The 27,355-nt window shown below is 44.3% G+C and overlaps 1 protein-coding gene across 1 annotated transcript in view; it reads left to right on the top strand.

Moving 5' to 3' along the window:
• Positions 1 to 27,355, top strand: part of col4a4 (collagen, type IV, alpha 4) — a 52,167-nt gene that overhangs the window by 10,509 nt on the left and 14,303 nt on the right. The window contains exons 4-31 of the mRNA XM_063492629.1: positions 1,701 to 1,772; positions 5,579 to 5,713; positions 6,097 to 6,141; positions 6,235 to 6,351; positions 9,212 to 9,280; positions 9,353 to 9,388; positions 9,493 to 9,555; positions 10,359 to 10,394; positions 10,505 to 10,546; positions 10,845 to 10,925; positions 11,116 to 11,160; positions 11,428 to 11,490; positions 11,617 to 11,661; positions 11,754 to 11,807; positions 12,399 to 12,459; positions 12,540 to 12,644; positions 13,667 to 13,822; positions 13,983 to 14,072; positions 15,178 to 15,338; positions 15,422 to 15,494; positions 15,594 to 15,700; positions 23,211 to 23,394; positions 24,445 to 24,513; positions 24,586 to 24,693; positions 24,787 to 24,855; positions 26,296 to 26,445; positions 26,795 to 26,956; positions 27,111 to 27,278. Coding sequence (XP_063348699.1) covers positions 1,701 to 1,772; positions 5,579 to 5,713; positions 6,097 to 6,141; positions 6,235 to 6,351; positions 9,212 to 9,280; positions 9,353 to 9,388; positions 9,493 to 9,555; positions 10,359 to 10,394; positions 10,505 to 10,546; positions 10,845 to 10,925; positions 11,116 to 11,160; positions 11,428 to 11,490; positions 11,617 to 11,661; positions 11,754 to 11,807; positions 12,399 to 12,459; positions 12,540 to 12,644; positions 13,667 to 13,822; positions 13,983 to 14,072; positions 15,178 to 15,338; positions 15,422 to 15,494; positions 15,594 to 15,700; positions 23,211 to 23,394; positions 24,445 to 24,513; positions 24,586 to 24,693; positions 24,787 to 24,855; positions 26,296 to 26,445; positions 26,795 to 26,956; positions 27,111 to 27,278 — 2,566 coding nt within the window. The remainder of the gene's footprint in view (positions 1 to 1,700; positions 1,773 to 5,578; positions 5,714 to 6,096; positions 6,142 to 6,234; positions 6,352 to 9,211; positions 9,281 to 9,352; positions 9,389 to 9,492; positions 9,556 to 10,358; positions 10,395 to 10,504; positions 10,547 to 10,844; positions 10,926 to 11,115; positions 11,161 to 11,427; positions 11,491 to 11,616; positions 11,662 to 11,753; positions 11,808 to 12,398; positions 12,460 to 12,539; positions 12,645 to 13,666; positions 13,823 to 13,982; positions 14,073 to 15,177; positions 15,339 to 15,421; positions 15,495 to 15,593; positions 15,701 to 23,210; positions 23,395 to 24,444; positions 24,514 to 24,585; positions 24,694 to 24,786; positions 24,856 to 26,295; positions 26,446 to 26,794; positions 26,957 to 27,110; positions 27,279 to 27,355) is intronic.

Here is a 27,355-nt window from a genome sequence, read left to right as displayed (position 1 = left end):
GCCTGAGCAGGGGAGCAACTCCCTGGGAGTCGTACCGGGGCTCCCTGGGTCAGCTTCATTCTGTTGAGTGTTCAATGCTCACGGTGGCACCAAGCTTAGTTCTACGGTGGGCAGATTTTCTTTGAGAGGGAACTATAGATACAGAGCATCGGGTTTTATATTTTAGGAATCAGGGCGGTAGGTGATGATGAAATTGAACCTAGCAGAAAATAATTACCTATTGCCTGTTGGGAGTTGAACTTTTAAGCTGATTGGAGGTAGGAGGATAGGTTTTTATGAGCTGTCCAGGTTATGAAGGCATCCTCCTGTAACCAGCGCCTCCACTCCTCAGCCAGCTCACAGTTAACAGCATCATAATCCTGATGTGTGGCTTCTGTGTTTGAGACCACAAGCTGAAGAGGTTCAGTTTGATGGGGCACACAGCTGACAGCAGAGACAGGAACTCCCAAAGGCTTAATCGCATCATCTAGTTGCCTATTTGCTCTTTTACACACTGGAATCTGTAAAGGCTTGGAAAGGTAAGGGGTCCTGGAAAAACTGAGCTAAGCATGGAAGTAGGGAGTTGCAAGTGAGGATGCGAGTCTTGTAAGCTCCGCCCACTAGTAACCCCACATATACTGATGGGTGTTCCCCTTTGGCTTCATCAGACAACAGACACAAAACACCAAGGATGGCCCCAAAAATACAGACCTTCACTTCAGCCTTCCTTTGCCATTCTTCAGCCGTCCAGCTGCACATTCTTCCAGATGTTTACCAGAAGGGGCTGATGGAAATGAGGGGATAAGGTAACTAATGACGGGTTTAGTTGTGCCCTTTCTGGCTCGCTCATGCAGTATTTATCAAGTTTAACTACCAACAAAATCAGGGACTAAAGGGAAGATCATCACAAGAAGCTAAAGCAAGTAGCGTTTAAGAAGTACTAGAAGAAAAGATGAGAAGAGGACAAATCACTCTAAATACTGCAGAGTGATGAGGTGATGACAGAGGAGCGACGCTCTGAGTGGACGCTTCAGCTGGGCTTTTGAATCCGTGGATGATGAAGATGAGAGACAGATGTGCTGGATGAAACTGTCGTCGGCCCAAACTGTGATATGCTGACGTTAACAGCAGGTCCCATCCTAAAAAAAACAGGAAGGAATCCACGCTGCTGGAGCCTCTGCTGGACGTCAGAGGAACTGCATTTTTTTCAGGACTGGAGATTAATACGTTCAACTTTCAGGCGCTACACAAAGCTGCAGGTACAAGCTGAACCAGATTATTCCTTCCTTCCTGCCTCTGAAGCCTGGTTTATGTTGTTGCTCTCATGAATGGTTGTGCCAAAGCAACGCCATAACTGCTGGCGTTGTTTTGATGTCTCTTTGACTCCACCTCTCGACTCGTGTAACCTGGTGCGTGACATGGTCAGCATAAACACGAGTGCTGGTCTTTGTTGGTCTTTACTGCCACTCCAAGGATATACCAGCACAGGAGCTCAGAGGTTCTCAGACTATGTCGAGAGAGATGCTGCGACAGGCTGAGAATCGGAGACTTTCTGAAGGAAAAACGACTCCTTTGCTTCATGTTTCAAACCAAAGGCCTGTGACCTCAGACGTGATGTCACAGCTCTGAGTGCTGGTGTCAGCTGAGCTGAGATGACGTGTTATTATGATACAGTGATGTCATGGTTATGTCATGTAATATTGTTGTTCTCTTGTTTCCAGGGTGACCTGTCTGAGCCATGTGGTGGGCGGGACTGCTCCACCTGTCAGTGTTTCCCAGCCAAGGGAGCAAGGGTGAGACTCCGCCCACTAACTCTAACATACACAAACAGCAGCAAACCACAGCGCAGCTGCTCACTCTTCAGTGTCAACAAACCTCAGACTCCTTCAGTGGCAGCTCAGGACACACACACACAGACACACACACACACAGACACACACACACAGAGAAATGAGGAGCTGTTTGAGGAGTGCTGCTGTTAAATTATCAGCTGTTTACCTTAACCTGACTCAGCAGATTACTCACACACATGCGTGTTTTCATCACTTCAGAGGACTTGCATGAATTTCTTTGCACTTAACTGAACCTTGAACCTGAATTTTCACCCTAAATTTCAATGATTCCGATTATAAGGACCTTTATTCCCAACAGGGAGCATGTCACCAAAGGTCAGTTATCCCAGCACAGGATAGCGTTGTGCTGTAACTGCTGTTAGAGCTCGTGGTCGTCAGGACTGAGGCTCGTTTGTACGTTATGATGAATTAATTCAGGGGCCAATCAAACCGCTGATGTAACATCACATGACAATCAGCTGATCAAGTTAACAACAGCAATAAGAACAACATGTATCTGTCAGACTGTCGTCCAGCTTCACACTGACCTCCTGCGTGTGTGTGCGTGTGTGTGTGTGTTTGTACAGCTGGGGGCAGTAGACAGGCAGAGAGGATTGTGGGAAGGCGTCTGTCTCAGTGATTTCACGCTGAGCGGTTTAAGAGAAAGGAGGATGGAGAGAGGACTAACAGAGATCACAGCTGTCACATCTCATCACACACACTCACAGACACACACACACTCACAGACACACACACACTCACAGACACACACACACACACACACACACTCGCAGACACAGGATCAACAGATTCACCCAAACCGATCGGTTCTGATTATAAACACAGATGTATCAATAAGTTTGTATCGGTGTATCTGATCAGTGATTAATGATCAGATAACATCAGGGATCATAAACATCTCGATGTTGGAGACAACCACAGAGCTCTAACTAACACTGGGAAACTGGATACAGGGGAGTTTTAGTCAAGACATCAAACTTTATTTGTACATCAGGTAAAAATGGAACAAACATGCTGTATAATGTGTGCAGATCACAGCCTTTTATTCCACATGAATCATTACAGTCATTACAAAAACACTCTGGTCACTGTTGCAACAGAAGCTTCTGTTGCAACAGTGACCAAAAACACTGATTTTGGTCACTGTTGCAACAGAGACTGTGTGCAACACCTGGATCAGGTGTTGCACACAGTCTCACCCACTACAGTTACATTACTGTGATGAAGCTTTGCAGCAGATCATGCGATAAACACACTGACCTCCTTCTCCTCACCTGCCCAGGTGACTTGGTCTGTACATGCTCACCATGTGTTCTTCTTGGCTTTTATGCTTGTTTTGCTCTCGTAAGGCCTCATTACCTCGCAGATATTCATGTTTCCTCAGCCAGAAACTACACACCTCTGAACGAATGACCTAGTTTCAGAAAAGCATTGATTTGGTTTAGTTTCTGTTGTGGCCCAAACTGAGCCTTGTAGTTAAAGTGGATCTAGTTTTCCTTACTTGCCGTCATATATCTCCTGGTCCAGAGGCGCATCTTCATATTAAGCGTGTTTCTAATAATGAGCTCAGACGTGTACGGTCGTCCCTGTGAGTGAAAACCTCGGTCTGCTAGTAACACTCCATGTTTCCTATTCTTGTATTTGCGATATCATCTAAAGGAAATAATCCCTAATATGATTATCTGAGGCATCAAAGCTCCACTTTCAAGTCCAGAAATTTAAAAAATCGGCTCTGGAAATGGAGCAGAACGTTAAAGTGAAACCACACTGAGGGTCACCATCACTCAGCTTAACAACAGGCTTAAAAACCAAGTGTACACAAAGTGATCACATGAGCGCTTAACGCGACAAGACGGCACCTGTCGCTCACAGGTACGCGCCATTCCCTTTATCCTGGAACGCTCTCTGCTTTTACTCAGTTTGAACCACAAGGGGCTGAGTTTATGCAGTAAATCTGACCTTTGACCTTATCAGTGTTTCCTGTTTCCACATGTGTGGATGTGGCTGTGGACAGTGCTGTGCTTTTGGCACACTCATTTCTGAATCTTCTGTGATAAGCAGTTCAAACCCCTCATGGCAGTTTGTGTGTGTGGGGGGTGTGTCATTGTTCTGGTGCCACACCGCCCTCATATGGTCAGATAACAGTATTACACATGTGGGACTCGAATGCACCAACATCTGGATTAAACCATATGAAGTCCGCCCGCTCTGCCATCAGTGTTGTGATTAATAAAGTCTCCAAAAGTTGATTCTGTTCATCTGGACGTAGCGTTTTGTGGGAGAAACGTTTCGTCACTCATCCAAGTGACTTCTTCAGTCTCAGCTGACTGCAGGTTTCAATCTTATAAACAGTACATTTGCATAATGACTGAAACCAGCCCACTGAAGGAACAATGGGCTGGGAGGTCAGTTCCTTAATCTTAATTATGATTAAGGAACTGACCTCCCAGCCCAGCAAATGTACTGTTTATAAGATTTGGGGAAACCTGCAGTCAGCTGAGACTGAAGAAGTCACTTGGATGAGTGACGAAACGTTTCTCCCACAAAACGCTACGTCCAGATGAACAGAATCAACTTTTGGAGATTTACTTTTCTGGATGATTGAGAATGCATCAAGACGATTAATAAAGTCCTTAAAGGTTTTGCAGAGTCTTCTGTCTCAGGTTCACTTATGTTCCTGATTGTTTTATATGTTCTTATACTTTCTGACAGGCGACGCTTTACACCATGAGCCATTCTTTGTGAGTCAGCTTGTTAATGTGACAGTGTAATTAATGAGAAACTAAAAAGTAATATGACAAAGAATGATTTACGGTTTCAAAAGTTCAGATTCGAGCAGACAGTTGAATTCTCTTAGTTTGTTTGTCGGCTTCGTGTTTGTCGAGTGATAAGGATTAAGATAAGATGGGGCCTGATTATTTAAGACCTTGTATGTGAGGAGCAGGATTTTGAATTCTGGATTTAACAGGAAGCCAATGAAGGGAAGCCAATACAGGAGAAATCTGCTCTCTCTTTCTAGTCCCTGTCAGGACTCTTGCTGCAGCATTTTGGATTAACTGAAGGCTTTTCAGGGAGTTTTTAGGACTTCCTGATAATAATGAATTACAGTAGTCCAGCCTGGAAGTAATAAATGCATGAACTAGTTTTTCAGCGTCACTCTGAGACAGGATATTTCTAATTTTAGAGATGTTGCACAAATGGAAGAAAGCAGTCTTACATATTTGTTTAATATGTGCATTGAAGGACATGTCCTGGTCAAAAATGACTCCAAGGTTCCTCACAGCATTACTGGAGGCCAAGGTAATGCCATCCAGAGTAAGAATCTGGTTAGATACCATATTTCTAAGATTTTCAGGGCCGAGTACAATAACCTCAGTTTGATCTGAATTAAGAAGCAGAAAGTTAGCGGCCATCCAGGTCTTTATGTCTTTAAGACATTCCTGCAGTTTAACTCATTGGTGTGTGTTATCTGGCTTCATGGACAGATAGAGCTGGGTGTCATCAGCATAGCAGTGAAAATTTATGCTATGTCTTCTAATGATACTGCCTAAGGGAAGCATGTATAATGTAAACAGAATTGGTCCTGGTAGTTTTTAAAAGTGGTGCTTTGTAGTGACAGAGGGCCTCGGGATCAGGCGGCCTAGAAGAGCTTTCGATAGAAACCTGAAGTTGTTGATGTTTTCTATTAAGATTTATTCATTTTTATCAGTTTTTAAAGGATTAACAGGTGTCTTTGTGTCCTGCAGGGTGCTCCTGGTTCTCTGGGTCTGCAGGGCCCTAACGGACCCATGGGCTTCCCGGGTCCTCAGGGGCCTCCAGGAGAGAAAGGCCAGAGAGGAGATGAGGGGCCAACAGGAGCAGCAGGCCTGAAAGGACATATGGTGAAGGAACATGGTTCTGTTGTTTCCAGAACTTCATGTTTTCTGCCCTCAGGGGTGTACTGCAACGCAGGTTTAACAGAGTCAGGCTTTCTGTGTTAGCAGCACTCTGCTTCAGGCATTTGACTGACAAAATGGGTCAGCTGAGCACCTTCTACTCCACTCAGAGACAACACCAGAGGAACTTTAGACATAGACCATCCAAGCAACACTGAAAACTGAAAACATAGTTTGCTTTGTAGTACACCCCTCTGAAGACGAGATACTGTTTTTGTTGTCTGACCAATCGGAGCTCTGTTAGGCCTCACATGGTATCTAACCCCTAATATTTCTGAGGAGCTGTGTGGAGAACAGTTTAACCGTCTGCTTGTTGTTTATGGTTTCAGGGATCTCTTGGTGTTCCTGGTTTTCCAGGTTTGGATGGAGTTCCGGTAAGAAGCCCCGCCCCTCTCAGCCTCTTAGCTCGGTCAGCTGTGACCTAGTGATGTCCCGCTCTCGGCATCTGTTTGTGTTTATGTGTCCAGGGACACCCGGGACCTGCTGGAGGTCCAGGACATCCAGGTCTGGATGGATGTAATGGAACTAGAGGAGAGAAGGGGAAAGCTGGACTTCTGGGAGAACAAGGACGTGATGGAGAACTGGTCAGAAATGACAGTAACACTGATAGCAAACACTTCACTGTGGAGATGAAGAAAGGCCACAGTAAAAATAATCAGAGAACTCTTGATTTTAACTGTCTGATGGTGAAAGAGTCCTGAGAGAATAAGGATGAGGTTTTCTAGTCTTACACTGCTGTGAGCCTGTGTATGGATAGTTCAGTGTACTGCAGGACAGTGGGATGCAAAAGTTTGGGCAACCTTGTTAATAGTCATTATTTTCCTGTATAAATCGTTGGTTGTTACAATAAAAAATGTCAGTTAAATATATCATATAGGAGACACACACAGTGATATTTGAGAAGTGAAATGAAGTTTATTGGATTTACAGAAAGTGTGCAATAATTGTTTAAACAAAATCAGGCAGATGCATAAATCTGGGCACTGTTGTCATTTTATTGATTCCAAAACCTGTAGAACTAATTATTGGAACTCAAATTGGCTTGGTAAGCTCAGTGACCCCTGACCTACATACACAGGTGAATCCAGTAATGAGGAAGAGTATTTAAGGGGGTCAGTTGTAAGTTTCCCTCCTCTTTTAATTGTCTCTGAAGAGCAGCAACATGGGGGTCTCAAAACAACTCTCAAATGAATGTCTCGGACTCCCGGACCATCAGCACCGGCTCCCCTCAGGGCTGTGTTCTTTCTCCTCTGCTCTTCTCCCTGTACACCAACTGCTGCACCTCCACCCACCAGTCTTTAAAGCTAATCAAGTTTGCAGATGACACCACCATTATTGGACTCATCTCGGACGGGGATGAGTCTGCCTACAGGAGGGAGGTTGAACGTCTGGTGTCCTGGTGCAGCCACAACAACCTGGTGCTGAATGCCCAGAAGACAGTGGAGATTATTGTGGACTTCAGGAAGCACACAGCCCCACTCCCCCCCATCATCCTGACTGACACCCTCATCACCTCTGTGGACTCATTCCGCTTCCTGGGTACCACCATCACCCAGGACCTGAAGTGGGAGCCCACCATCACCTCCGTCATTAAGAAAGCCCAGCAGAGGATGTACTTCCTGAGGCAGCTGAAGAAATTCAACCTGCCAACACGGACGATGATGCAATTCTACACCGCAATCATCGAGTCCATCCTCACCTCCTCCATCACCGTGTGGTACGCTGGAGCCACTATCAGGGACAAACAGAGACTGCAGCGTGTTGTGCGCTCTGCTGAGAAGGTGATTGGCTGCAGACTCCCATCTCTGCAGGACCTGTACACCTCCAGGACACTGGGGCGTGCAGCTCGGATCACAGCTGACCCTTCTCACCCTGGACACAGTCTGTTTGACCTGCTCCCCTCAGGCAGGAGGCTCCGGTCCATTCGCACCAGAACCTCTCGTCATAAGAACAGTTTCTTCCCCTCTGCTGTTGGACTCAAGAACAATAACCATATGACTGTTCCCACCACTAACACATGACCCTACACTGTGTTCACTGCATCATTCCATGTTTGGCACTGATCACCACCTGCACTCATGTATATATCCATCTACTTAGCACTTTTAATTTTAATTTTTTTTATGTTTATTTAAGCGTTGTCTGACAGCATGTTTGCACTAAGTACGGCAGCAATTTCCTGATGTTGTAAACCTGCTCAACATTTGGCAATAAAACCATTTCTGATTCTGATTCTCAAATGACCTGAAGACAAAGATTGTTCACCATCATGGTTTAGGGGAAGGATACAGAAAGCTGTCTCAGAGATTTAAGCTGTCTGTTTCCACAGTTAGGAACATATTGAGACAATAGAAGACCACAGGCTCAGTTCAAGTTAAGGCTCGAAGACCAAGAAAAATCTCGCATAGACAGAAGCGACGAATGGTGAGAACAGTCAGAGTCGACCCACAGACCAGCACCAAAGACCTACAACATCATCTTGCAGCAGATGGAGTCGCTGTGCATCGTTCAACCATTCGACGCACTTTACACAAGGAGATGCTGTATGTGAGAGTGATGCAGAGGAAGCCTTTTCTCCGCCCACAGCACAAACAGAGCCGCTAAAGCACATTTGGACAAGCCAGCTTCATTCTGGAATAAGGTGCTGTGGACTGATGAAATTAAAATTGGGCATAACAAGGGGCGTTATGCATGGAGGAAAAAGAACACAGCATCCCAAGAAAAACACCTGCTACCTACAGTGAAATATGGTGGTGGTTCCATCACACTGTGGGGCTGTGTGGCCAGTGCAGGGACTGGGAATCTCGTCAAAGTTGAGGGACACATGGATTCCACTCAGTATCAGCAGATTCTGGAGACCAATGTCCAGGAATCAGTGACCGGGGCTGGATCTTTCAACAAGACAACGACCCGAAACACTGCTCAGACTCCACTAAGGCATTCATGCAGAGGAACAAGTACAATGTTCTGGAACATCTCAGTCCCAGACCTGAATATTATTGAAGATCTGTGGTGTGAGTTAAAGAGAGCTGTCCATGCTCGGAAGCCATCAAACCTGAATGAACTAGAGATGTTTTGTAAAGAAGAATGGTCCAAAATACCTTCAACCACAATCCAGACTCTCATTGGAACCTACAGGAAGCGTTTAGACGCTGGAATTTCTGCAAAAGGCGGATCTACTAAATATTGATTTCATTTCTTTTTTTTGATTTTGTTTAAACAATTATTGCACACTTTCTGTAAATCCAATCAACTTCATTTCACTTCTCAAATATCACTGTGTGTCTCCTATATGATATATTTAACTGACGTTTTTTTATTGTAACAACCAACGATTTATACAGGAAAATAATGACTGTGAACAAGGTTGCCCAAACTTTTGCATCCCACTGTATCTGTAGTGCACTACATATTTGACCATCGCTGTGGTGTTTAATTCTTCAGGGTTTTCCAGGACCGAAAGGATATCCAGGAGATCAGGCGGTGTATTTCATACGTAACCCTGGAGTGACTGTAAGTACACTTGTACTGCTGCAAGTTAGGATCAGGATTTGGCTTATTAATCAAAGCATTTCTGTCTGACAGGGAGATGCTGGGCCCAGTGGACTTCCTGGTCTGCGGGTGAGTAAACAAACTGTCATGTGACACACATGCCAGCAAGTTTACAGGGAGGAAGCGTTCGCTTGAAGTGGTCCTCCTTCAGGTTTCTGTCTGTCTGACTGCAGGGTGAGCAGGGCCTCTCGGGATCGAAGGGAGCAATGGGTTCTCCAGGACCAAAAGGCCAAGACGTGAGTCACCAGTTAATATTTACTGCTTGGAGAAAGTAATCTGGTGCCGTGTCACGTGTTTAAGTTGTTCCACGTTGGAGTTTTGAAGCCAGAAACAGACAAGAATGCTGGCACAGATATAACCTGTATGGGAGTCTTGATGCATGCTCGATCATCCAGGTAAGTAAATCCAGTAAATGAACACTGCTCAAACTTCCCTGTCCAGGATGTTACATCCTCATCATTGAAGGTCCACTGGCCTGTAGGTGTAAATAGACTGCAGAGTCCTGGCCTGACGAGGTAGCTCTGCTGTGTTGTGCCATCCTCTTAGCCAGAGGTTGTTTGGTTTCCCCAATGTAGAAATCCTGGCACCTAACAGCGTACACTATGTTACTCTGTTTGTGTCAGGGGACCCGATCCTTGGGGTGGACCAGTTTTGGCGCAGCGTGTTTTGGGGTTTAAAAGCCACAGAGACCCGGTGCGTCTCAGCTCCCTGTATGGGAGCCAGACTGGGTGTTGTAGGGGCTCAAAAACTTCAGTTCAATTTATAACTTTTTTGTAATGTGTTTTTTCTGTGTTTTTGGCTTTACATTATGTCTCTCTCCATTAAAATTAAGCTACACAAGAAGTTGGAGACTGTTCATTATTTTTTGTACAACTTACAAATTCAGCTGAGAAACAAAGAATTATTTTCCCGATCAAAGTCTTGATCGAAGGCAGCAAACTAAGTGCTGCTGTCTGCTGTTTCAGATATTCTTATTAAAGCCTTAAATTAAAGCTTTAAATTATTAATTGCAATAATGAAATCTTTGCTATCTGTGCAGGGTGTACCTGGAAGCCCGGGTTCTCGAGGTCCACCCGTAAGTAATATGCACGTAGTAGAGTATAGTATTGTGAATAGCGTCAGAGTAATTTGAAAAACTGCGTTTTCTGACCTTTTATTTCAGCATTTGTTGTTTGTGCATTTTAGGGGGAAAGAGGTCGATCTCTGCCTGGACAGAAAGGAGATGAGGTACGCCCCCTTCCTCGGCGGCATTTCTTTTAACTGAATCAGCAGCACGTGAACAGCCTGTCGCGCGAGGCAAAAGTGCTGTGCAAAAAGTCACATTTGATTACTCGTTTCGGGCAGAGCTCTGTTTTGTCACATTCTTCTATTTGTAGTGAAATGAAAACAGAAGGTAAACCAGTCAAACTGTATAAATAGTACTTCACCATTGACAACTGCTGCAGTAATACAGCAGCAAGAGCAACACATCAGTACTGTGTAGTATGTGCAGTGCCAGTACTGTAGCAGTTTGTGTGGTCCACAGGGGGATCAGGGTTTGCAGGGACCTCCGGGGCCGTTTGAGTATGTTGACCCTCCCGAAGACCTCTACATCAAAGGAGACAAAGTAGGTGGAGCCTCACTCTGTTACAGCCTATCAGATGACACATTTAAGGGGACTTCCTGTTTTCTGTTAAACTTTAAATAGCAAATGTTGGTTTCTAATATCTCTTGTTGTTGGGAGGTTTTGCTCTCGGTTTTCTTATGCTGGTTTCCATTTAGGGGTTCTAATGTTGCCTTCTGCTTGGATATTCCAGGGCTCCCGGGGGGTTAAAGGAGTCTGTGGAATTGATGGACTGCCGGTAGGTTAAATATCTTATTTAGGAACTTGAAGTTCTCTTTGTTGTTGGATTCTTGGGCACCAGGCTCACTCGAAGGTTAGGATTCTCCCGATTTACAGAGTTCAGGACTATCGCTCATCCTGAAAATTGTCATCTGTAATTTCATGTTTGAAGGATACTCAACTGCCGTTTTTAAACCCCATTTGGTTGTTGTGTCCCACATCTCCAAATATCATTTTTAGTGGCACTGTTACTGATCAGATATTTTTTATTGAATTGTGGTCTCAGGGTCTGGATGGGCCGCCTGGCATGGAAGGGGAGAAGGGGATTTTGGGGCTTCCTGGACCAAGGGTAAGATGTCATTCCCCCTCGCATTATTGATCAATATTAAGCAGTTTTGATCAGACTATAGACTTTAATTAAACTTGAGATGTCATCGATCTTTGAGGTATTGATGCTGAACGAACTGTGTTTCAGGGACTCCCTGGACAATCTGGTCTGCGTGGGAACAAAGGAGTTAAGGTTGGTCAAAGCAGAAGATTCCTGTTTGATAATCGACTTCTGTTGTGCTGTTCCTCGGATCATCAGGTCTGGTTTTTCTTTGGTGTTTTCAGGGAATCCAAGGAAGCTCAGGACTCCCAGGTCTGATTGGGCGAAAGGGTCCTAAGGTCAGTCTGTTTCCTGTACATATTTTATGTCACTGTGGATAAAAGCAAAGCTTCCCATCCATCCCAACTAAACACTAGGAACCAGGGAACAAGGAGCACAGAGCATTGTAGCACACCACGACAAAGGGGCGAGAGAAGACTCGGAAAATGTATGCACAAGGTAATGAGGAGAAAACTAGCAGGGGAAGTTAACCAAAAGACCAGTAAGATAGTCTGATATCCTCAACCGCCACAGACAGGCGCAGCGTCTGCATCACTGAAATTCATCCATCAATCTCTCGTCCACTCATGAAAAAGACTCTGAGATTCTTGAAGTCCTACACTTTGGGCAGTTTTCTGTCCATGACCTCGGACGTCTGATCTCTGCCGCTCAGCTGCAAACCTCCCCACTGCATGGTCACCACCTGGCCGGCAGAGCCAGATCATCAGTAAAAACCAGACACGTAATTTGTGAGAGCACTGAAACCTTTCGGCCATTCATACACGTAAATGTTCTGTTACTAGAAGTTGTGAACCCGATTATCTGGTTAGTATCATGTAAACAAAATGACCTCAATAAAGATAAAGCTGTCATGTTCTGTATGTTCTCAGGGCGAAAGGGGAGATCCCGGGCCTCCAGGCGTCCCCCGGGTGGCAGACATCACGTACACCGGTATGGAGCAATGCACCAATCAATCAGCTCTTTCACAATTCTTCTTCTCTGATGTCCAATGACTACTTCATGTCTTCTAGGTCGAGTTGGGGATCCCGGGTCACCCGGCCCGCACGGCCCTAATGGAGACAGGGGGCGGATGGGAATACCTGGCCCCCCAGGACCGCCTGGCAGATCAATAGTCGGTGAGTACCTGCATATTTTACTGTTTCTGTAGCAGTGTGAGCTGGCAAACATCTCTCCGATTTGTTTAGCACAGCGAGATGACACAGGTGAAACATCTTTTCAGGATCTTTCCTGAAACGTATAAATCATCAGAAAAACCGTGTGGCATAAAATTCTGTCAAATCAAAATATGCAAAGCTTCCTGCTGCGGTGGATAAAGGAGCAGCTCAAAGGAGCTTCTTGGAGAGTCTGAGTCAGAGGGTGGATGAAGTTGGTGCTTCCTACCTAATGTTCAAATGGTTTTAAACTTTAAAATCCTATGAGAGAGTTTTTAAAGATTTTACATGCTATAATGACGACGAGGTCAGATTAAGTTTGTGTAGTCAGATTAAAAATGGGATGAGACGACAACGTTGGGTCATTATATACCACTTTGGGGGGTATAATGATGATGAAGTTGGTGAGGTGGTCTGAGACTCATGAGGCCAGATTTAAGGTGGTAGCAGCCGGATGTAAGGCAGTATGAGGTTGCTGTGAAGAGATTATTTGATGATATGATGACAAGGTGAGATTCAAGGTGGTATGAAGACTCTGAAGTCAGCTTCTTGTTACTTTCAGTTACTGAACACATCTACATAATGCTGTATTGCACATGTCTTCATCCTGTCTTGTCTACAATACCCTGACTCATAACTTGAACCTGGTATTCAATACCTACTGCACAATCCACTTCACATTTCTAGTTTTATGTCTCCTGGAGATTTTTTATTTTCTTATAAATGCACCATGGGGGGCTTGGGGTGAAACGGCATTTCGGCACGCTGTATACTGCGTATACTGTTGTACTGACAATAAAGACCTCGACTCTTGAATCTTGAATGAATCTTAAAGTTGAGCTAGGGTGATTCAAGACAATACGAGTGTCATGGTGAGATTTAAGGTGGTATGAACTTGATTAAAGACAGCATAACAGTGCTGTGGTAAGAAGGATGTTTTCTGCTCATGTTTAAGGTAGTATGATAGTTTTTGTTGTTTTCTTCAGGACTACCGGGAGTTGTAGGTCAGAAGGGAGGTCCAGGATGCAAGGGGGTCAGAGGAGATCCAGGTCAGATCTCTACAGAGAAACCCACACCTGGAGAACCTGGAAAACCAGGGCGCCCTGGATTCAGGGGACCTAAAGGACAGCAAGGTGTTCCAGGTACCAGACAACAGTGTTTCTGTCTGTTAGTGTTGTACACCTGTAGGTACCTGCAGGGTCAGACTGCAGATATTAACAGCAGGTGTGGGATGTGTCACTGTCCCAGTTGATTTTTTTTCTCCTTGTTTTTCTCCCACTGACTTCCTGTTTATCTTTAAAGGTACCTACTGTCTCCCTGGAGCCTCAGGACCACCTGGGGACCCAGGTGTGCTCGGGCCCACAGGGTTTCAGGGCTCACTGGGAATTAAAGGTCAGTTGCTGGAGACATTGACTGAAATTGTGACTTTTACACCAATTAAAGGTTTAGAGGGTGGAAGACTGATGAGCTGCTTTTAGCCTTAATGTGAAATATGTGCACACTCGGGCCACGTCACATTCGCACTGTTTGCGTTTGCTAAATGAGGAAAGATGAACGATGCTTTTTGCTTTTGTCCCACAATCAGTCAACAGTTTGTTACGTTACCAACACGCCTGTCCACATTATGCTACGTCAATCATGCAGCGGTCAGTTTATAAACATCAACTGATGAAGTAATTTCAAAAAGGCAATCTGACCTTTTTAATGCCAGAAACCAAAGGTATCATCACCATGCTAAAGTCATCACTAGCTGTTTCCTTTAGGTTCTCATTGTAATTTATCCAGAGGAGTTTTATTGGATGAAACTGGGTTACTTCTGGCTAATGCTAACTTACCAGCTAACCATTTCCAGCTATGAAGAGCATAACCTTAACTTGCTTCCTCACTCATGTTGTTGCTGTGAAGCCTTAGACGGTACGTAGATGTAGCTTTGAGACGTCACTCACTGGTGTGTTAAGACTTCAGCTGAGGACTTCACGGTCGCCAGCACTCGCCGTAGTCTGATTGATCTATCGATCTGTGGCTGACTGACTCTGATTGTGAAACCGCACGCTGTGGCTAACAAATTGTGACTGAGGTATTAACCAATGAGCATGCTCCTAAATAACCTTCCTCTCTTATTCTAAGAATGAGCATAATTTATAAAAACAGACTTAATGTTTTGTTCAAAATGACCTCAAGCTACAGAATGAGTTAGTACACATTTCCTTAATGCATTTACAAACGTCTTCAAAGCGAGGGAGCAGAGGGCACTTTTCCCATACACTTCAATACAACTGGAAGTCTTTTGCAGTAACGGGTGTCGCCACCTTCAGCTGTGTCCGTCTGTTATACTGTCTATAGCGAAGACATCCTATGTTGGCCTTAAGTAGAGTCCATGTTGCCCCGACAGCCAGTCGTAGTGACGTTATTAATCAGTCAGATCGTTTTGCTAATGTTTGCTGGAAGAGCTCAATAAGGGTTAGAGATCGATCTAACCCTAATTTCTTTGTTTTAGGTAGTTGTGGCGGCTGTTCTTGTGGCATTCCTCTTGTACTAAGAGGTGTACCTGGCCCTGAGGGTGACTTGGGATTTCCAGGGTTCCAAGGATCCTCTGGACCCACAGGTCCTCGGGGAGAGTACGGTGTTCCCGGAGACACAGGAGAGACTGGTGAGCAGGTAAAGCAACTGAGCAACAAGGTCAGAGGTCATCTGAGCAGCCACCACTGCTCTGTTTATTTGACTGATTGCTTTGTTTACAGGGTCGGGCCGGATTCCCGGGTGTCAAAGGCTTTAAAGGACAGAAAGGAGATTTAACAGTGAAGGATATTGAAGGTGAGTCACAGTCTGTGCAGCTGTCTCCCAGGCACACTTGAACATTATTGACAGTAACATCAACATAACCTCCTGTGAATGCTGCTCCTTTGTCTCCAGGTGAGAAGGGAAACCAGGGACAGCGGGGCCCTGCAGGCAGACAAGGGTTCCCAGGAAGAAGAGGACAGACTGGGCCCTCAGGGGTCCCTGGAAATCCCGGTTTCCAGGTCAGTCGGGTTAGATGATAGGAGGAATGAGGATTGGAAGATGTTGTTCAAGACTGGAAAGAGCGAAATAAGAGAAGCAATAATGTGAAAGAGTTTCTCAGCAAGTAATTTGTCACTGTGGGGCTGATAGTCCGTCCATGAAATGATTTCTGTTTCAGATGTAATGAGATGATGTTCACATTACAGCTCACTGATCATGTCTCCGTCGCTTTTCCTTTTGAACGAATGTTTATCAAAATCCTCCGATGGTCAATTTAAGGACATATTTCATGATTCCATGCAGTCCTGTGAAAAATTAAGTGGATCCTTGTTGCGTTTATAGGAATTAAGAGAAGTAAATGGCAGCCAGGTGCTGCTGATCAAACGCACCGGTAACTGATACTTACCAATTGTGAGCAACGTTATAAAAGCAGAATTTTCTAGCAGTTTGCTAGTCCGAAGCATTCAGGTGTGCGTTAACAGAAAGCAAATGAGGAAAGATGTCAGCAGTGATCTTAGAGACTAAACTGTTGCTCCAAACTAGGAGAGGTTATACGGCTATTTTCAAGCAAGTCCATCATTCTGCAGTGAGAAAGATTATTTACAAGAGGGAAACATTCAAGACAATTTTCTCAGTGATGGATGTTCCAGCAGGTTCATCCCAAGATCGGACCATTCAGTGCTCAAAGAAACGACAAAAACCTAAGAGCTCTGCCTCAGATTCTGAGGCCTCGTTTTCAATTTTAAAGTTCATGACAGCACAGTTGGAAAAAGACTGAACAAGTTTGGCTTGTTTGGAAGAGTTACAGGAGAAAGCCTCTTCTCTTTAAAAAGAACAATGCAGCATAGCTTAGATTTGCAAAGCTGCATCGGAACAAACCCCAAGACGTCCAGAACAATGTCCTTTATCAGGCGAGACCAAAGTGGACATGTTTGACCACAGTTTGGAGAAAACCACGTCAGCATAGTAGTGGAGGGATGACGATTTGGGCAGTGAGTGGACTATGAGCTCCTCTGTATACCAACGTAGTCTAGAGTCAAATGTGAGGCCATCTATCCCGAAGCTGAAGCTTGGACCAAACTGGGGCATCAACAGGACAATGATCACAACTGTATGCCAGAAAACACACTGACACCATATCTGTTATATCCATGAATCTGTTTATAACTTAAAGTTGAGCGTTGAGAAATGTGGATGACAAACAGTGAGATAATCAGAATCAATGTTCCCTCTAAGCTGCGCGCGTGCACAATTGCGCACTGCTGGCACGGTCTCTGCGCACAGAAAACAATTCTAACCTGAATTGAAATTAAAATTAAAACTTTAACAATTCTGTTTTGCAGTGTTAGTCAGTAAGTGACTGGCTGCTCCCGTATGGGATTAGAACGATGCCACCTTATCCCATAGTCCAGCCAATGATGCGATTCACATTCGTATATATGCAGCCAATCAACGTCGTTGACAGGCTATGACAGCGTCCTTATGTGCCGACAGCGGTGTTTTAGCTAGCAAAGCGGCGTGGCTGATGTGGAGTGAAGCCACGTTAATGACAACGTGTACAACCATTGGAGATGTGAGCAGGACAGACGGAACAACTGACGGAAAAAGTGTGGACTTTATACCAGTTTTTAAATTGTGTTGATCGGCCACGTAAAACCAGAGTTATGATAAAAATATCTGCAATGTTTGGTTTTCTTCCTGAATACTATCGTTGTTTATATTTACTGCGGGAAGAAACGGTAAAAACGGCGTTTTATAAGGAAAATGCTCCAAAGCGCTCTCCGCTAGTGATGTTCGATTCGTGAACGAATCGTTCAATACTCGAGAATCACTTTACTGACTCGTGAATCATGATTCACAAGCGCAACTGACTCACTGACTCATCCCTGTTGCTGTTAGCAAACTAATTCCATTAGTAGAAATATATCTAGCTTATAATTAAAATTGTGTGGAAAAAAACAACAGCCGGTTTCTTAACAAAAACATTTCTGCTCTGAACTGGAAGAAAAAACACTGAGTAGAAGCTCACATCAAGACAATAGCTCCTCGGTTCACAGTAGCATCTCTCAGCTAACATACTAACAGCATATTTGAGTTGCTCACCCCCTCCCTTGCTGTGCTGAATCATAGCGTAAGCGAATCACTCAGGACTCACTAACCCCCTCCCTCCTGGCTCACAGCTCAAACGAGTTGAACGAATCACTGACTCACTCACTATGGCGTTATTTTTGTGCCACTATTCTGAGCGCACATAAAAAAAATTGCAGGTGCAAGTGTTGCATTTTGAGGAGAAATTTATTTTGAGCGAAGAAAAGCTAAATTTGAGTGATCAAAATTCATTGCTGCGTGCAAAAACCTGTATTTCAGTGTTTGCTATTATCCACACACACACACACACACATGTGTGTATTTATATCCTTGTGGGGACATTTCATTGACACAATGCTTTCCCTAGCCCCTTACCCTAACCCTAACCATCAAAAATGAATGCCTAACCCTGACCCTTACCCTAAACCTAACCATAACCTAATTGTAACCCTGACACTAAAACCACATTTTGAGGCTCAAAAATGCCTTCAAACTCGTGGGGACCGGGATTTTGGTCCCCACAAGGGCTGTTTGTCCCCACAAGTATAGTAAACTACCAATTTTTGGTCCCCATGAAGATGTTAATACCCGTCCACACACACACACACACACACACACACACACACACACACACACACACACACAATAGCAGCCCCTCTCGCTCAGTTTTTGCATTTGCACTTGCTCGCAGTGTGTTGCTCGCGCTCTCAACATTTCTGCCCGTGCGCGCTCAACTCTTTCTGTACACCGTTATATTTGTGCCACAAAACCAGCCAATCACAGACTTGGATGCAAAAAAAATCTTATTGGCTGTTTTGGTCTCCAATCAGCTCGAAATGACGAAATGCAATATCCCAGAATCCATTTTGTCCAAAACTCAAACGAGGCAGTGGCGGAGGAACGCAGAGTGGCTGAGTTTGAAATATTACTCTTTCTGGGTCACAAAATAAACTTTTAAGATATTTTCACGCGAGAATGTTTCTGTGTAAACTTCTAATATCTGCTCGATTTATCGAGACATCACATATTTGCATAAGTGCTCTAACGTTTTGGAGATGCCTGTTACCCACCAGCTGACCGCATAGCTGGACTGGCCACTGGGCAAACCGGGCATTTGCCCGGTGGGCCGATGGTGATTTTTCATTTTTATGTTTGTTTGTTTGTCTTTGTAACGGTATAAACAATGAAAGGTGGTGGATTAGCCAATTGGTCATGATCAACTCTGGGCTGGACCAATTACAATACATCCGTATTGAGAGGAAAAGGAACGCGATTAGTCCCGTACTTCAGCTAGAATGAAAAAGACACAAAGCTGAAGTTATTCTGTCTTTGCTGCACAGCTGCCTCTTCTCCTCTCATTCTCTCCCCCTCCCTCTCCTGTTGCTACTTCAATCATGAAACTGATCAATGATCAGCTGATCGTCTCTCTTGTTTGTTTATCGCCCACTTTGCGCCAGAAAGAGGAAACCAGCGGATGTCGCGCTAAACAGCAGCAGCACGTTTAAGTTTGATCAGCTGTTGTTAGAATTTATTTAATATTACTTTCTAGTATCAGCTGATGTTTGCTGGAGCCACAGCTGTAAAGCTGCTGGTCATGATGTCAGTTTGGATATGTGGTGAGAGGGAAACATGAAGGTGATACAAATCATACATATATACCAACAAGACAGTGTACATCACTGTCACAACAGCGTTTGTTTTAGTTCAAAGGCTTTATGGTTTTTCCTGTAATACCTGGTGGTGCAGTCGGCCGATTTTTTGTCAGTTCAGCCTTTTATATTATGTTTAACCCGAGTGACCACCCGGTCAGCTGGTGGGTAACAGGCATCTCCGAAAACGTTAGAGCACTTTTGTAAATATGTGATGTCTTGATAAATCGAGCAGAGATTTGAAGTTTACACAGCACCATTCTCGCATGAAAATATCTTAAAAGTTTATTTTGTGACCCAGAAAGAGTAATATTTCAAACTCCGCCACTCTGTGTTCCTCCGCCACTGCCTCGTTTGAGTTTTGGACGAAATGCATTCTGGGATATTGCATTTTGTCATTTCGAGCTGATTGAAGACCAAAACAGCCAATCAGATTTTTTTGCATCCAAGTCTGTGATTGGCTGGTTTTGTGGCACAAATATAACGGTGTACAGAAAGAGTTGAGCGCGCACGGGCAGAAATGTTGAGAGTGCGAGCAACACATTGCGAGCAAGCGCAAGTGCAAAAACTGAGCGAGAGGGGCTGCTAGTGTGTGTGTGTGTGTGTGTGGATAATAGCAAACACTGAAATACATGTTTTGCACGCAGCAATGAATTTTGATCACTCAAATTTAGCTTTTCTTCGCTCAAAATAAATTTCTCCTCAAAATGCAACACTTGCACCTGCAAATTTTTTTTACGTGCGCTCAGAATAGCGGCACAAAAATAACGCCATAACTCACCCCCTCCCTTCCTGTGCTGAATCGTAGCATAGACAAATCACTCACTCACTCTCCCCCTCCCTCCTGGCTCACAGCTACTTCTTCTTCTTGCTTGGCAACCAATGTTAAGGAGCATTACCGCCCCCGGCTCACAGCTCAGTGGACATTTAGATGAGAAAATATATATTTGACACATTTAAGGAAAAAACTAATAAAATAAAAAAATAAATAAATAAATGTTCCCTTTAGAATTTTTTTTTGCTCTATAAAATAGTTGTTTTCTTTTACAATCATTCATCTTAGCAGTAGGATTTACATTAAAAGAGAAACAAATTAAGTTTGAGTGAAAATATACATTTTTGCACTCTCTGGTCAACTGACTCAGTGACTCAAATGACTCAAGAAACCCGATTCACTTTGGTGAGTGACTCATTAAAACTCGATTCAGTAAAAAGAATCGAATTTACCATCACTACTCTCCGCCTGTGAGCAAAAACAAAACCAAAGAACTCCACCCTTTCCTATTGGTGGAAAAATGTACCATGTCGACCAATCAAAAAATGATATGGCAACATGGCATTTAGTAGTTTAGGAAGGGGGAAGTTTTAGGAGTGACGGTGGTGTTTTGAGATGTGAGAGATTTGCGACGTTTAGCACAAATCTTGTGTAGTTAGTGTGTAGTGTAGTCAATAGTTTTGTTGTGTGTGTCAGAACAATGAGGCGACTGCTGAATGTTACAGGTGTTACAGGAGTGATACATCTCCTGTTGTCAGGCCTGCAGGTATCAGGCGGTTGTTCTCCTTTATCTCATAGTGGACAGAAATTATTTTTTGGAGTGGCACAAATAATTTGTGTGGCATCAAATTTGATGCAGAACAGCTGATTGTTCTGTAAATAGTTTGAAATGTTTATTTAAAAACGCCTTGGCTGCATTTTTAGTTAAACAGCTGCAAAAAACTTTGTTGTTTGCATAACTCAGTTACTCTTTTGAAGAAGTAACTATATAATTAATTGCCCAACATTGGTCATTATATACTGTATTTTGCAGACAGAGTTACAGGACTCTCTCCCAGACCACAGATTCACACTCATAATACAAGTCAGAGCTTTATAAAAAAAAAAAAGAAAGTTGTGTTTTCTTTTTTTTTTTAAACCTGTCCCGTTTGGTTCTTTTGCCATCAGAATTATTGTCTAAAGGCGAAGAAAGATGTCCAACGGATTTACTTTACCAAATGGACCATCCCAGCCTTGCCGTAATGGTCCATTTGATGTACCTTTTATTGTTTATTTTATTTTATTTTATTTTTTTTTACTGCTAGATACGGGACAGGGGAAAAGAAAAGGGAGAAAGAAAGAGGGGGGAAAAAACAAAACAAACAAAAAAAAAAACAGCGGAGAAGAGGGACGGGGATAAAGGGCAAAAAACAAAAACCAACAAAATAAGCAGACAAAAAATACATATATCGATCACCTGGATCACCTGTTGAGAAAGAAAAAAGAAAACAAGCAGAAGAAAACGAGAGTAATAGAATAAACAACATCACAATGATATATGGGAATATAACACTACATACTTAATATTAAACATTATTGTGCAGCACGTAAGATCGACAGCGCACAGTGTGCTTTGAGGTAGGAGCCAAAAAGGGTGTAGTTTGTGTGTGTGATCACCTGTGTGTACACCTGTGAGCATGAGCGCGCTTGTATTTAAAAGGTTCCTTCATGTAATGATCTGCTAGAGGGTGTGGGGGGCCACAGTCCCATCCTCCAGGGCATGAAGCAGGTATGGAGGAGATCAAAACTCCAGACATCCAGAGGCCCCCAGAACACAAGAGACCAAGGAAGACCAACAGAGGGGCAGCCGCGCCACTGTCCCAGAAAGAGCTGAGGAGAGTCCCAGATGAGGGATCACTCAGCAGCCGCGGAGCAGAAGCCAGGGGGGGTTGCAGTGACGTGCCCATGAGCTCCGCCGGCAGCCAGCTGTGCCTGAGTGACCGAGCCCCAGGCCGAGAGGCCGAGGGCACCCCACCCCCGAAGTGGCCCGAGCGAGCCCCAGGTTCCAGGCCCGGATAAGCAGCCACCAAGGAGTGAGCCGGTGTGTACCCGGACGCCCACCCCCGGACACAAAGAACCACCAACGCATCGATGTCTGAGGGCGTCTGCCACCGGCAGGGGAAGTGGTGGGGGGAGATAGGCCTCCAAACCTTGGAGGGCCTGAGATGTCCCCAGAGAGGTGGCGTCTGATACCCAACCTGACATATAGACACAGACATACAGGCACACTCAAATACAAACATCCATTCCCACCCTCATGCTCTCATAGGCAATTACTCCACACTCAACCAACGTGGAGACAGACATAAAGAGACGCTGTACACACAATCACACTCCCCAAGCGTACTCTAAGAACCGGGTCTAGGTACCCTTGCCCCTGGAGGGGGAAACTGCACCCAGACCCAGGTGGTGTTACCCTTTTCCCTGCAGTGGGGAGAAGCAGACTGCCCCGACTCCGCAGCAGCAGGGAGGCCCCACACCCCAGACCCCAGTCGGACGGCCAACTCCTCCTCCTAGCCCCCCCGCTCCAGCAGGCCGCAGAGACCGGGGGTGTGAGAAGACTCCAAACCTCCCTCTACCCGCTCAGAAAGTTGTGTTTTCAAAATTGGAGTTCAAGTTATTTTTACTTCCAATAGTGTTAACATACTACACAGGTCATGAACAAAATTTATTTAAATTTTCATTGTAAGTGGGCTAAAGCAGTTAATTAAAAGTAGTCTAACATAAATGTAAATGCTGTAATTTGATTACTTTAATAAACATGTAACTTGGATGGATTGGATGCTGGCGTGACCACAGTGCACACGTCTGCTGTTGCTCACAGTGGTCCAAGGGACCGCTCAGGGAGTTTGTGTGTTCGCTCACACACATGAAACATTAGAGGGAACATTGATCAGAATGTCCCTTTTTTGCAGTTGTCCTGCCATCGGTCATGCTGTTCTATCTCTTGACCTTATCTCTCAATTTGTCTGTTCTTAGGGTGAGAGTTTTTCCAGTTTCCCTGGAGAAAGGGGCCTCAGAGGAACTACAGGGTTAAAGGGATATTTAGGACCTCCAGGTCCCCGAGGACTGGGTGCGGATGGAGCTGTGGGAGAACGTGGACTCCCTGGGGATCCAGGACCTACTGGATCCTGTGGCCCCCCGGGGTTAAAGGGGGTTAAAGGTAAGAATCATTGTTACGAAAAACGTTTGGTAAAATCCACAGAAAGTGAGAACCAGAGTTTTTCTTTGCAACTGAATCCATATATACGGTTATGTTTTCATAGGACTGTCCTAAACATTTATAGCACCTATCCTCTTAACATCTGCTCTGTCAGTGCTGACTCCTTTTAAGGTCTAAGCCCGGGTTTGAGTAGAGTATGTTTCTCAAACAGGATGATAACTTAACATCTGTTGGTCATCTGTGACTCATCGTTTAGGGCAGGGGTGGGGCAGGATGTGTCCTTGATCCAACACAGCTGATTTAAATGGCCAAATGACCTCCTCAACATATCTTGAAGTTCTCCAGAGGCCTGGGAATGACCTCATCATTTGATTTAGATGTGCTGATGCAGGGTGAGATCTAAAACCTGCAGGACACCAGCCCTCGAGGCCTGGAGTTGGACACCCCTGATTTAGGGTTTGAGATTGGTTTTGTTTTAGAATAAAACACTTGATATAGGCAAATTTAGGAAACTAGAAAGTTTTACACTTCAATTGAAGTTTCAGACATTTCTGCTTTTGAATTATTCTATTGAACGTGTTTGCAGGGCAGCACGGTGGCGTGTTGGTTCCACCACCTGACTCTGACCTGGTCTGTGTGGAGTTTGCGTACTCTGTGGGGGTTCTCTCCGGGTTCTCCGACATGCAGTTAGTTAGGTTAGGTTAACTGGTGAATCTAAATTGCCTGTAAGTGTGTTTGCCCTGTGTCAGGCTGGCGATCTGTCCGGGTGTACCCTGCCTCTTGCCCCTCTTGTTTTTAGGTTTAGGTTTTCCAAACAGGCAGAAATGAAATAAAAAGGAGTCAGCTTGAAACCTGTGGGTGTTTACGGTGACGGCCTGAACCCAGTATTTTGGAGAAAACCAAACTTGATCTGAAAATACAATTAAATATAAATGAGTTAGGGATTTTCTTCAGCACTGAGAACTTGTAAAGTTCATAGGAACACTTTCATTAACTTTCTTAGCCAAAACCTTCTAACTGGTGTCTACTTAACTCCTCCTCTTCCTCCAGGTGACCCTCCACCCTTTAGACCCATAAGACCAGGTGCCCCTGGAGAGAAGGGAGACCCTGGAAGTGCAGGTAAATTTGATCTGTAACATCTTTATGTTTACCTGTTTACAGTACTTCCTACTCACCTCTCTCACCTTTCAGGCTACACAGGTTCCCAGGGTTCTCCAGGTTTTCCTGGTGGCATTGGGTCAGATGGACCTAAAGGAGACAATGGGAAGGATGGACTTCCTGGAATACCTGGGAAACAAGGTACCCAAGCAAACCTTCCGCTTCTGTAGCTTCACCTGTAGGTTACATGAGCAGAAGAGTTACCTTTAATTATTTCCCCTCCTCCTCCTGTAGGACCTCAGGGTGTCACTGGAGATTATGGAGATGAAGGACCTGAAGGCTTCAGTTATGATGGAGATCCAGGTAAGTTCCACAATGCATCAGCACAAACCAGATCTGGCTGATGCTCTGGCTGGTCTGGGTTTGGATACCAATGAATTCTGGAGCAGCTTGTTTCATATCCAACTGTGATCTTGAACTTTGTTCACCTGGCTCTGGAGGATATCCAGAAAGTATCCCAGTTTTCACTGGAAACCACATGGCACATTCTGGAAGCTGAATGAGTTTGTTCCGCAGGAAAAGAGATAAACCTCATCATTCTCAACAGGGCCTGGTTCCTCCTGTTTGACCCTCAATCAACTTAAATTCCCAATTAACTCTAGGATGAACTTCTACATACCTTCTACAAGGTTAGTTTCCAAAACTCTGGGAAGCAAATGAATTCACCGAGATGTCAGAAATTCCTTCAGAAATCTGCCCGGACCAGAAGGAACTCTTTCAGCCTTTCTGTTTTCACTGCTGTGCAGCAACGACGACTTGGCAGAATAATTTAAACAGCTTCAATGGCCAAAAATTAGAGGCTTACTGGTAGGGGTGGGTTTAAAAAATCGATTTCCCCATTCAGATTCTCGATTTTAGTGTGAATAAGGTGAATAAATATCAATTCATTAAATCCTGAATTGATTTTTAAATATAAATGTATTTTGCCAGAAATGGCAGCATCTCATCTTGAAGCTCACAAAACTATTTCAACAACAGCTAAAACGGCTAAAATGAGAAGCAGGTAAACGGATTCTGCACAAAGACGTAAACACAAAGCACGGATTCACCGTCGGTGCCGAGAGTGGACAGCTCCCAGATTCTGAAGCTGCAGGTTTCGTCACTCTGACCAAAACTGACTGAACCAGCAGCAAAAGAAGATCAAACTACGCTTCACGTTTGATAAACATGCTCATGAACTCCCTCTGACTTTGGCTGCTGTACTTCCTGCACAGCTCTCTCTCTCTCTCAGTGCACTCAGAGACCAGTTTACCATCAAATCTCTGTTCTGCTATAAAAGCCAGAACAGGAAAATCTGCTTCATGTTTTTCTGTTTTATCCTCAGTTACTTTGACACAAAGACACCTGCTGTGATGCTCACAGCTCTGATGAAGTCTCAGTGTCAGCTTTGGTTTATACACAGAAATAAAATATGGATATAAGTACTGATAAATCTTTATAATAATAATATTTATGTCTGAGTTAATCGAATCGAGAACTTGTGATTCAGAATTGAATCAGTTGTAAAAATCAGTGATGATACCCAGCCCTACTGGCACCGTGTTTCTGTCTAGTTTCTAACTTTTAAAAAGTGTTCGTTTTAAGTTGCACCCAGTAAAGTCTAAGTCGTTACTGTGATAAGCATCCTAATCTACAATTCCTTACTCTGTTACTTACTTCTGTGATGGCAGAAGGTTTGGACTACCAATAAACCCAAACCATTATGAGCTGTGTTTCCAAACTGTTTAACTTTATGTTCACCAGGCTCTCCGGGACTTCAAGGCTCTGCAGGTCTCAGGGGACCGACAGGAGACTCTGCTTTTGGGCTTCCAGGCTCTATTGGCTTTCCAGGGACACGGGGCCCTCAAGGACCCAAAGGAGTGCCTGGCGACCCCGGCCAACATGGTCTACCAGGTGATTTACATCTCAGGCTAACTGTACTGATCCACGACATCGTGCTGTGGGAGGTCCATTTACTTTGCGTTTTTGCATCACAATTTTCTGTGTACAAGATAGAGAGATAAACTGTCCTGTGGTTTTACTGTGTTTAAACATATCCCTACCATGTTTAGAATAAAAGCACCAGTCTTGATAACACTATTAAATAAAAGCATTTTAGCTCACCAGTCCATTTTGGTTAAGGTTCAGTTAGCATCCAGCCATTTGTATAAACTCTTCAGCTGTTTGCAAAACCCAAATTAAAACTGGTGGATGATGCTGAGTTAAAGAAAGGACACTTGAATCATTTCTTGTTTTTGTACAGGCATCAGTGGTCTCCATGGATGTCGTGGAGCAAAGGGTCAGAAAGGAGATGATGGAGCCCCCGGTATAACTGGCTGCCCAGGACCCACATCGGACCGATGTGATCCAGGAAAACCTGGTACAATGGGCGAGTCGGGCTTTCCAGGATCTATTGGAGCCCAAGGTAAACAAGCTCACTTTATTCACCCGGCAGCTTTTAGTGTTATTAGGTTTTACTTAACTTTAGTTTCTTTGGTTATTTTGCTTTTTATCTTTGACAAATATTTTTTTATCACAGTAGTTCCAGTAAGTTCTGACTATGATGTCATCACTTTCAGGTATTTTTGGGGATAAAGGGGAGATCGGCAACATTGGTTCTGAAGGAATTGGCCCCAAAGGCTCTGTGGGTGCATCAGGACTTCCAGGTGTCCGTGGAAAGCCTGGTTGTCAGGGCCCCCCTGGACTCAATGGAAGCTCAGGACTTCAGGGCACTGGTGGTCCAAGAGGTAAGTTGTTCCAGCCAAAGCATTAATTAAATATATCCTAACCACAGACTGATTAAGACACTTGTTTTATACATGTA

The sequence above is a fragment of the Pelmatolapia mariae genome, linkage group LG14, assembly GCF_036321145.2.
Source record: "Pelmatolapia mariae isolate MD_Pm_ZW linkage group LG14, Pm_UMD_F_2, whole genome shotgun sequence".
NCBI classification, from domain to species: Eukaryota; Metazoa; Chordata; class Actinopteri; order Cichliformes; family Cichlidae; genus Pelmatolapia; species Pelmatolapia mariae.
The sequence above is the reverse complement of the archived record's forward strand: the minus strand, read 5'-3'. Positions and strand labels throughout refer to the sequence as shown.